Source organism: Carassius auratus, chromosome 3 (assembly GCF_003368295.1).
Source record: "Carassius auratus strain Wakin chromosome 3, ASM336829v1, whole genome shotgun sequence".
NCBI lineage: Eukaryota > Metazoa > Chordata > Actinopteri > Cypriniformes > Cyprinidae > Carassius > Carassius auratus.
The window spans coordinates 20,983,158-20,995,332 of NC_039245.1; the positions used below are offsets into that span (position 1 = coordinate 20,983,158).

General features: G+C 38.3%; 1 protein-coding gene across 1 annotated transcript in view; it reads left to right on the forward strand.

Annotated features, from left to right (window-relative positions):
* The window catches only part of LOC113050158 (voltage-dependent T-type calcium channel subunit alpha-1H-like), an 85,490-nt gene that overhangs the window by 41,859 nt on the left and 31,456 nt on the right, over window positions 1-12,175 (forward strand). The window contains exons 6-8 of the mRNA XM_026212890.1: window positions 7,918-8,077; window positions 9,387-9,699; window positions 12,025-12,117. Coding sequence (XP_026068675.1) covers window positions 7,918-8,077; window positions 9,387-9,699; window positions 12,025-12,117 — 566 coding nt within the window. The remainder of the gene's footprint in view (window positions 1-7,917; window positions 8,078-9,386; window positions 9,700-12,024; window positions 12,118-12,175) is intronic.

A 12,175-nucleotide genomic window follows, 5' to 3' on the forward strand; every position in this document is an offset into this window, starting at 1 on the left:
GAGTCGACTCATTTAGACCAATATAATCATTTGTTTTTAGCCAGGTTTCAGTCAAGCGGAGTATATCAAAACAATTATCTGTGATCATTTCATTTACAATAACTGCTTTGGGTGACTTTAAAAATTGTTTTTGTTCATTTACTTAACATTTTTCTGGTTTAATCACTTAATCACAATAATGATAAGATTTTCTCTAGATGCTACATTATATTTATATTTTGACCTCAATATTCGGGGAACAAACACAGTCTTAATAGATTGGACAGCGCAAGTACTTCTATCATTTGAGTGTGTAGAACAAAATTCATCATAATAGTTATTTGAGAATTGGCTTACTAGTCAGGGTGGAGTGGGTCAACCCTGCAGAGAAATAGGCCTGCAGGAACTCCAGCAGTGTACCAACTGGGTAGTTAACTGGGTCAAGTTGACAATCTCCTCACCAAGAATTGAAAACTTTCCACTTCAAGGCATACAGTTTCCACATAGAGGAACCTCTGGATTGGAGAATGGTCTCAACAACCTCGTTTGAGAGACTGGATGCTACGAGACTGGAAGCCACACCCATAACTTCCACAGCTCCGGGTGGGAGTGGAATATCGTGCCTATGGAGAGCCGTCAAGGAGAGAAATCAGATCTGAGAACCATACTCGGCCTGGCCAGAATGGGGCTACTAGCAGAAGACGGACCCCATCCCGGTGCACTCTCTCCAGAACTCCCAGGAGCAGAACGATTGGGGGAAAAGTGTACAGACGAAGTCTTGGCCATGTCTGTACCATAGCATCCAGCCCCAATGGAGCCGGATGAGTCAAAGAAAACCAAAGGGGACAGTGCAATGTCTTCTGGGTGGGCTCTGCTCCCATATTCAAATTACCAGGAATATGTAATGCTCTCAGTGAAAGGAGTTTTCCCTGGGACCAAACAAGTATCGGGTACGCTAGGTTGTGCAAACGGCGTGAGTGCAGACCCCCTCGGTGGTTGATATAAGTGACCACTTCTGTGTTGTCGGTGCGCACCAACATATGGCGATCTCTTAGGTCTGGGAGAAAATGTTTCAATGCTCGAAATATGGCAGCATCTACAGGCAGTTGATGTGCCACGTGAGATGGCGATCACTCCACAGACCCGGTGAGGGATGCGTCCATCACTAGTGTTACATGGCAACAAGGAGCTCCCAGCACCAGGCCCTGAGACAAGAGCCAAGGTTTCCTCCACATGTCCAAGGCACATAAGCATCGCTGCGTGACCTTGATCATGCGAAATTGGTTTCTCCTCGGGGAGAACCCCTTGGTCTTGAGCCACGACTGTAGGGGACTCATCTACAGCAGGTCAAGAGGTATCATCATGACGCAGCTGCCATCAAACCCAATAGTTTCTGAAACTGCTTGAGTGAACAGCTTTCTTTGACTCTCGTGAATGCATTGAGGATCGACTCGATCCAAACAGGGGGCAATCGTGAATGCATTGTGGTTGACTCCCACTCCACTCCCAGATAAGTGGTCCTCTGTAATGAGAAAGCACACTTGGCGTTAAATCTTTAAAACCAACTTTCTTATATGGGGTAGAACGACATCTCGATGTCAAACCACCATCTGTTCTTTGAGCCAGAATCAACCAATCGTCTATATATTTTAGTATGCGGATGCCCTGGAGTTGCAGTGGAGCCAGAGCAGCATCTACACACATCTGGCGGTTGAGGACGAAGATAGGTACTCACCAGTCTCCTTTCCGTCTGCCAGATCCATCTATGAATCCCACGAGTGCAGCTGCCACTCCGCCTCCCTCGAGAGCCGACTCTGCATGCTCCTTTCCCAGACAGACCACACACAGACTGTGTGTATCCCCGCTTGTGATGTAGCGTGAGCAGGGAGCAACACTCAATCTGAAACCTGATCTGCTTTTACCCAGATGTTTAGTCTTCCTCTCAGCCTTTTTTGACATGTTGAAGCTTTTTATGTTGCTGAATGCTAATAAGCAGCTAATTAATAGTAAGAATTGGTCCCCAAGCTAAAGTGTTAATAAATGCTTTTGTTTTTAAGTGTTTCCAAATGCAAAGTAGAAACAAAGTCATACATCCTGGTCAAAAATTCTGTGATGAAAGGAGAAAACAGCTGCCTGAACTATGATTTGTGAAGCAGAGATCATCTCAGCTAATCACATGATGAGCCAGTGTGCATGATTGACATCTTACAGAACACAACCTTTGACTTTTACACTCACTAATTCTGCATTTATTTGATTAATAATACAATAATATTGTAAAATATTACAATTAAATATAATATATATATATATATATATATATATATATATATATATATATATATATATATATATATATATATATATATAGTACAGACCAAAAGTTTGGACACACCTTCTCATTCAAAGAGTTTTCTTTATTTACATGACTATGAAAATTGTAGAGTCACACTGAAGGCATCAAGGGCTATTTGACCAAGAAGGAGAGTGATGGGGTGCTGCACCAGATGACCTGGCCTCCACAGTCACCGGACCTGAACCCAATCGAGATGGTTTAGGGGTGAGCTGGACCGCAGACAGAAGGCAAAAGGGCCAACATGTGCTAAGCATCTCTCGGGGAACTCCTTCAAGACTGTTGGAAGACCATTTCAGGTGACTACCTCTTGAAGCTCATCAAGAGAAAGCCAAGAGTGTGCAAAGCAGTAATCAAAGCTAAAGGTGGCTACTTTGAAGAACCTACAATATGACATATTTTCAGTTGTTTCACAATTTTTTGTTTTGTATATAATTCCATTTATAATTCTACAAGTGTTAATTCATAGTTTTGATGCCTTCAGTGTGAATCTACAATTTTCATAGTCATGAAAATAAAGAAAACTCTTTGAATGAGAAGGTGTGTCCAAACTTTTGGTATATATATGCCTACATGTCATAATGGATAGTCATCACATTTATCAGAATTAGGCTATTTGCTCGCACATGATCAGCTCTGTTTCATCTCGGAGACGCGTTCTGTCTTTGAGCTTGCCAATTTCCGACGTGTAAATAGCAAATCCGTCATGGCACATGCGCAACTGGCTCTTAAAGGGAAAGGAAGATGAGACTCTGATTGGTTTATTGCACGTTACGCCCAAAAAACACCCATTACTCATTAAGAGAATAGGGACAACCCGTTTAGACCATGCGCCCGGGCGCGCCAACTGTTTTTACATCGTTAAAATAGCAAAAGTGGATTTGGAAATGCCCTGAGTGCACCTGCACCGTGTGCTTTAAACTTTGCGTTTAGATCGTTAAAATAGGGCCCTAAATGTTTTTTTTACATTATGATTGTCTTTACTGTCACTTATGTTCAAATGAATGAATCTTTGCTGAATAAAAATACAAATTTATTGAAAACATATATATGTATATAGACTTGTAGATGTATGAAAGCAGTGTATATAGACATGAATATAGTGAAATTCCCCTTTGTTTTTTGTAGCATTTTTGGACAGCAAACATTTTAATGCACTCGAATTTTGACAGCCATAGAAATATCAGATTCCCTGGGCAGTGGACTTACTACTAAACTAAGAGATGGATTGAGACATACCCCTGGAGTGAGCTGTAGATTGAAACTATAAGTAAGTCTGCGCCACCACATCAGCTTTAATGACTCTGCTGTTGCCCAGATGGAGGACGAGATACCGTGATTTATTTGTCTGGGTGGAGTGTTGCCGCCAGCAGAAGTGCTTTTAGTATGAAATGATATTATGATTCTCTGGAGTGAATTATGGATGTTAGTTGGAGTGCATGTGTGTGTCCATATTATTTTGTTAGTGCCGACATGCCATTTCACACCTGAAGCTGTTATTTAAATACCAACCTAGATATTTGGCATTTGACAGAGCAATTCTCTATCTCTCATCTATCTGTTTACATAAGAGTGAGTTAGCATGTTAATCCTCTTCCACTATGTGATCACACGTACAGTATCTCTAGGGGGGTCATTAAAGTGTCCGAGCGACACAGTGACTCCACGCTGTCTTTGGTGGGAGGAATTAAGGCCATCAAGAGGATATACATACTTAGACAGGCCCATTAAAGGCCCTCTCTTCCCCGTATCATACACTTAAATTACATCAGCCGCACACACCCACCTCAAACATATTAGTCATTCGGATCCACCGGATACATCACTGCTCTTCAGGGGCACTTCTCACAATGATGTTTGGTTTGCAGTGTGTGTTTTTTTGCTGCTTTTCACCATTGTTTTGTTGTATCAAGAAAGTAGATAGACGTAGGATTCATCTGAAATAAGTATGAGTATCTGTAGGTAACAGGGCATTCATTCTACTTGAGATACCCTGAACGCTGATGCTTTGGGGCTTATAAATTCAGTGTGTCATTGTACATAGTTCACACCAGTCAGTCTTGATCACTGGGCCATGTGACAGAGACACAGCTGATTCACATATGCATCCAGTGGGCGGCAGTGGCTCAGTGGTTCATGTAGGTTGTCTACAAACCGGAAGGTTGGTGGTTCAATCCCCGGCTCCACCTGACCAAGTGTCGAGGTGTCCTTGAGCAAGACACCTAACCCCAGCTGCTCCCGACGAGCTGGATGGCGCCTTGTATGGCAGACACCGCCGTCGGTGTGTGAATGTGTGTGTGAATGGGTGAATGTGAGGCAAATTGTAAAGCGCTTTGGATGGCCATGTGGTCTGTTGAAAGCGCTATATAAATGCAGTCCATTTACCATTTTACCATCCATGACTGATATTTTGCTCTTTGGTTTGTTTGTTTTTTGAGACTGTTTATTGATTCAAATATTTTTGTGATTCATTTCATGTAATCTCACGAAACTGCATATCGATTCTATAACAGATTCTGTTTTCCTCAAATGTATTCACAGTAAACAGGGAATGCAAACCCTGAATTCATTCAGTGCCATTGCTGATGTAGGAAACTTGCTCAGTAGCACACCTGGTACAGCATTGCACTTGCAGTGTGGTGCATTCAGGTATAAGTCCTATGAAACATGAGTCAAGACTCTTGATTAAAAAGCTTAAAGAGTTAAAGCAAGCTAAAATGTCATGGTTGCCTCAGCAAATGTGTTTTTATGTCACTTTTGGTTTTGTAAACACCACTGGTTTAGGGTAGATTTAGTGTACACTATTAAGTTATATTCAAATGTGATAAAGCATTAACCTTTTAGCGCCACTCACCGGACATTTCCTTTCTAAGCTGCCATGATATGTACAACAAACAATGTTGCCTTATTGATATTCATCTCTTTCAGATAAAACTCAGTGTGCTTTACCAGTGCTGACTAGACATTTTACTTTGAGTTTCGAAAAATATGCAAGAAGCAATAAAAATATCATTTTGCACAAATGTTTTAACAGTGAGCATGAGTTGCATCTGATGGCCATCTCCTTAATGTTTATCCAAATGACATTTCACTTCTAAAGCCAGGAATATTTTTCACACGTGATAATATACATAAAATAAGTAACAATAAATGATATCAATTAATGACAAATAATTTTTAAATCAATGTTAATCAATTCTAACATAAAAGACTGTAGATAGTTTTGCTGAACACCATTGTTGTTTTTAACAATCCTACAGAAAAGGATAATGCATTTAATGTGTTAACTGTTAAAAAAAGTGAATAACAGCATTAGACAAACTCATTGAAATGCATACAGTAATGTGATATCTTTGACAGCCCTGTTTGTAGTCTTTAGAACAGTATAGTTTTTAACTGCCCGAAAGTTCCGATGTGAGTTTATATTAGCATGTGAAATACATTCCTTAAGCCTTTTCTTGTTATGGTAGTTCTCAGCGTTACAGCTAGAATTCTGCATCCACTCAAAATGTGAGGGTTTCTTGTGCAAAATGCACCACCACAGTGCTACTGTAGGGTGTTGCCAGGGCATTGTTTTGTGGTTGATAAAGTGTTCTTGAGTGACTGTAAGCACATTGCTATGTGGTTGCTAGGATCTTGCTGTATGGTTGCTATGGAGTGGTGGTTAGCTCACCTGCAATGAGAGATAATGAAATGTGTATCTGTTCAATGGTTTAATAAGTCTTAATTTTCCATTAAAGTCTGACTCAGTCAATCCCTGTGGTCCCACAGCCATCCATTTAAATATGCAATTCCTGTACTCTGTCAAGCATTATTACAAGTGGGATCAATTTTGTTAAAGGTGTCGTTCTTCAATTACGAAGGAATTATTGAGAAAGCATAAAGACTCAATACAACCTGATGCATTCATATTTTCTGGATTTTCTCAACCATTGTCTTAAAATTTGTCCTAAGTAATGTTCGTTTGTTTTGTCAATTTTAATTAGTTCATGCACTAAATGCAAAATGACTCTTTCAGACAACAAATTCATCAAGGCAACTACAGTTTTAACAAATTTTCAGTTAGGAACAAAATAAATGTGTCTTTAGGATTAGATATATAGTCTATAGTTTAGACCTCAAAACAAATCACAGTGATAATCAACCAATGTAAACACAACAAATAACACAACACAACATTATTTATGCTGCAGTGCATGCTGGGAACTTGCAAACACTTAAAGGGTTAGTTTACCCAAAAATATAAAGTATGTCATTAATGACTCACCCTCATGTCATTCCAAACCCGTAAGACCTCCGTTGATCTTCGGAACACAGTTTAAGATATTTTAGATTTAGTCTGAGAGCTTTCTGTCCCTCCATTGAAAACGTAAAAAATCTTCAAAGTAGTCCATGTGACATCAGAGGGTCAGTTAGAATTTGTTGAAGCATTAAAAATACATTTTGGTCCAAAAATAACAAAAACTAAGACTTTATTCAGCATTGTCTTCTTTTCTGGGTCTGTTGTGAGCGCGTTCAAGTGCAGTGATATCCGGTTCGCGAATGAATCATTCGATTTAACCGGTTCTTCTTGATCCAGTTCACCAAATCGAACTGAATCGTTTGAAACGGTTCGCATCTCTACTACACATTAATCCACAAATTACTTAAACTGTTAACTTTTTTAATGTGGCTGACTCTCCCTCTGAGTCCAAATAAACCAATATCCCAGAGTAATTCATTTACTCAAACAGTACACTGACTGAACTGCTGTGAAGAGAGAATTGAGGATGAACACTGAGCCGAGCCACGTAACAAACTAAAGATTGACTCATTCTCAAGTCAAGAACCGGTTGCTCAGAGGGAGTGTCAGCCAAGTTAAACAAGTTAACAGCTTAAGTCGTTTGTGGATTAATGCTTATTGGAGACGCGAACCATTTCAAACGATTCAGTTCGATTTGGTGAACTGGTTCAAGAAGAACCGGTTAAATCGAATGATTAGTTCGCAAACCAGACATCACTACACTGCAATGAACACGCTCACAATAGACCAGTCTACGACATGGACTACTTTGAAGATGTTTTTATTACCTTTCTGGAAATGGACAGTAGACCGTACATAGGTATTCAATGGAGGGACAGAAAGCTCTTAGGTCTTATGGGTTTGGAATGACATGAGGGTGAGTTATTAATTTTTGGGTGAACTAACCCTTTAACATTTCAGCAGTATTGGTCAATTTGATATTATTTCTATGTTTGACTAGTTTGTTATAATGTAGTTTAGTGCTCCTTTAGTTATAAAAACATAAAAGTGTTCATATGGCAAAAAGATATAATTTATTACAAATAAAATGGATTAAATCAAATGCACTTCTATTTTTCACAATGTTTACTGAAAATTCCTTCAAAAATATTATGAAAAAATTGATAATCTCAAAATATTGTCTCATTCATTCATATACTGGTCTTTCAGCTATTAATAATGGTACTTTAAAAAATTAAGCATGTTATGCAAACCTGTAAAATCAATGTGAAAGCTTTATCGAATAAGCACACAACAATTAAAATTGTGTTGCATCTGTTTCTCTTTTGTTTCTGTGTTTCAGGTATGAGGATACTGGTGACTCTGCTTCTTGATACTCTGCCTATGTTAGGCAACGTCCTCCTCCTGTGCTTTTTTGTCTTCTTTATATTCGGCATTGTCGGGGTGCAGCTGTGGGCTGGTCTTCTTAGGAATCGGTGTTTCATGCCAGATAACGTGAAAGCGTAAGTACAGTCCTGCTCTTATCTAACAGCCAGCTTTTTTCCCCTCTTCTCCTCCTTTACCCCTCTCTCTGCTGGGAGCATGTCGGCACTACCGATATGAGCCAACTGTTGCCGGAAGCAATGGCATTTCAGCCGATGACAGTCTTGTAAACTGAACATTGCACCCTGGCATAAAATCAGTGCTCAGCATCAGTCCCCGAGCATTGAAGGTACACACACTTCAACAAAGGTATATGGGTAAAAGCATATTAAAAAAGTCTGGAGAGACTTTGATGATTAAAGACTGCAGTCGTCAGAACGAGTTGAATTATAAGTCATATATTTTGATGTAATGGGACAAATTACTGCTCTCTAAGTGTTTGTGAGTCAAAGATGCTAAAGCAACAACATTTTCACCTGCCAGATCTTATTTAGTAATATGAGCCTTTACATGCATACAGTAGATTACATTTTTTGTGTCACTTGGCAGTTTAATTTGTGACTATATTCCCAAACTTTTTGTGGCTTCAGAGTTTTTTTGTTCTAAAGAATATGCTTAACCCTCGCGTTCTGTTTTAAATTCAGTTACATTTTCTTGGGGGCTCCAGGTACCCCAATGGTGAAATTTCCCTTTAAAACATAATTCTGACATGATTCTAACCTATTATACAGATGGTTCAATGATGGGTAAGAGTTTCCATGATAAAGAAAAAGAAACATCTTTTGCAAACTAGTTTAAAACATATTTGCCAAGCTTGAAGAAATGCAATATTTATATTCCTGTTGGTTTAGAAAAACGTTTATACCAATTTTAAGTTTCAATTTTAAAATTAACTGTTCCTGTGGCTCAAGTGGTAGAGCATTGCGTTAGCAGCGCAAGGTTGTTGGTTCGATTCTCAGGGAACACATTAGGTAAAAAATGTTGGCTTGAATGCACTGTAAGTCGCTTTGGATAAAAGCGTCTGCTAAATGCATAAATTTAATTTAAATTGAATGAAAAAAATGTATGTGGTGTAATCGTAATTAACTTGAATATATATATACAAATTTAAAAAGATATTACAAAAATAAAGAATTATTAATTCAGTATTGGTGACTCAGAGTGACACCACTTGACATTTTACAACCTGCACAAACCTTGCCTTGTCATCAAAGGTGAATTTATCTGATATTTTAAGAGAATGACTAACCTTGACACACAATTAGGGTCATGTACATGTTAAGATAAGGAAGATGCTGTGTGGCCTCTGAGCATATAATGTGTTATTTACAGTGTGTTTTAGTAAGTAAATGCCATATATTACACATTGTTTTCCATGTGTTTCCACAGCCTTTATAATCTGTCACAAATGAGTCCATACTACATGAATGAAGAAGGTGAGGACAACCCCTTCATCTGCTCCACCAATAAGGAGAATGGCATGCTGCGCTGTAGTCAGGTGCCCCCCTTCAAGGAGGGTGTCGAGTGCACTTTAAATGCATCTCCCCTGGGACATGCCTACTCTAGCCTGGATGGGACAAGCAACAGCAGCTGTGTTAACTGGAACCAGTATTACAGTGAGTGTAAACCCGGGGAGCTCAACCCTCACAAAGGGGCTGTGAACTTCGATAATATTGGATATGCCTGGATTGCAATATTCCAGGTAAGTTCCTCTTGGAATGGTGTTTTGTAATCCAGATCATTTCCACACCACTAATGTTTTTTTTTAGTTGAGTGCTTTGAGAATGGAAGTGCAGTAGGGAGCGTCATTATTCTTTTCCCTAAAGTTTTAGGTTTTCTCTAAAGTACAGACCCTAGTTATTCCAAAGATAGATGAGGCTTTTAACAACCTTTAGTACTCTTTTGAAAAGACAGTCTTGTTAAGCAAGCTCCAACCACAGCAAATAATGAATCTCCTCTGAGCAAATGTCTGTTTTAGTCATTTCTGCCACTTGGTCGGGGAAAGTGATGAGATTTTTTTGATGGGAAATGATGTGGAAATGAAACCAGAAAAGAAAAAGATTCCCATCGCATATTAACGTATGCGCTTTGGGCCCGTCGTATGGACACACAATGAGTCCTGGGCTACATTCTGCTTGAAATGAATGTCGGTCTCACTTGTCCGATCGTTACAAGTGGGTCAGTCACATGGTGTCCCTTTTGGATGGGTTATAATGATGGTACAGGATATGCAATTATAAAAGAGGGCCTGAAGGGTTTTCACCTGTGTCAACATAAGATCTTAATAGGAGCTGGATTGTACTCATAAAATGACACCTCTGGGAGCAGGTTTCTTCACATATTGGCACTTTTATGGCCTGATAAATTTGCTTTTAATTCCTTTTTAAATATACTGTATTTCTGGTATATTTTTGTTAAAGTTGTTCCAGATCCAGACTTTCTGTCTTAAAAATGACAATCCATTATAAAAATATAGCCTTTTAAATTTGACTAATAATTAAACAATCATTGTGTGAAAACTGAAAAATTAATTTCTACACAAATCAGTAGCATTTCTCCACTGATAAAGTTAATGTACTTGGTGAGAAGCATGTTTGAAAAGAAATATGAAACTTTGCATGAGAAGAAAATAAATTAAAATCAAGGTAAATTTCACTTCTAAGAAGAAGATTTTTGTGAATCATTTCAGACTAGGTAATTTCTTTAAATTGATAAAAGTTGAAAATATTATCTTATTGTGTGTATTTCAGATGCATAAAGCTATTACATTCTCAAAAATGTTAAAATTGTCATTTCCATCATAGAATGACGTTTTTTTTAACAAGATTCGGGAGGAGCGTGTCAGATACCTAATCGACACAGGTGGACCATAATCAAGTAATCAATCCCATAGTATAAATATCGCTGACTTATATCTATCCATTGACGGTTTATCAGCATCCCTCCTCCACCCCATCTCCTCACTTTGAGTTCACTTTATGAATAGACGGGGAAGGGACATCATGCCAAATACGCATATCATACCTCAGCTAATTATATGTAAGCGTGAAGTAGTGAAATGCTATTAAACATACTGTAATGCATTCATTGAGGAGTGGTGGAAATGGCACTGTGATGGCTGTGTTCATGGCTTTCAGGAAACATGAAATTCTTCAATTCTCCAGGGATGCTGGTTTGTTGGATATTGTTAGTGGACCAGTTAAACTAGTTAAAGTGTGAAAAATGTCTTTGCTAGTCTGACAATCTATGCAATAAATTATGCAATATTTTAAAATTAAGCTTGGTATGGCTTGGTAAGCAGTCCATAACTTATGTAGAAATGTTTGTCTAGAAGTAGTTGCATTTACATAATGTAAAATGTGGCTAAGTTATGAATCAGCTGTTTTAAAGCCAACTGTTTGGATGCACTGCGGAGATTCATGTTTTTGTTTTAATGTGAACAATTGAAATGTGTCTACAGACAATGTAATCTAGTAGACAGCATAGAAAAGAACTGGGGTTCAAACATAATTAAGGTCTAAAAAATGTCTAAATGATACAGCTGGATGAGAATGAAATGCAGTGCTGCAGGCGCAGAACTTCCAAAACAAATGACTCTGCTAACATACTTAACCCTGCACTACTATTTTAACTGTGATCAAACTAACAATGAGACCTCTGGCATTACTCTGTGCCATGAACTGTAAGACTTTGTGTTTACTGGAGAGTCTAGATCTCTGAAAACAATTTAAAACGAATCCCTAGATGATGGGAAGAAGCAGTACAGTTACAAGAGCTTTAGTGTCTAATACTTTCTATTTAAGATAAAAATTAGAGACCTCTTTGACCTGAGTTTTAAACTAAGGTAATTTATTGATACTTTACCTCAGGTCAGGGTAAAATAGGATTGTTCTACATTTGAATGTGTTTAACTCAATCATCATTTATTATTAAAAAACCCGTAGAAAGACAATATGCTAAACTTGTAAGGCTTTTCACCCAGGCATTTCATCTTCAATTGATCTCAATTTCTCTTCTGTTTTTGCAGGTTATTACTTTGGAAGGATGGGTGGACATCATGTATTACGTTATGGATGCCCACTCCTTTTACAATTTTATATATTTTATATTGCTTATTATAGTAAGTATACTCTTAATTGAAAGCTTTTCTTGTTTTCAGCCTTTTTCACACCAAATAC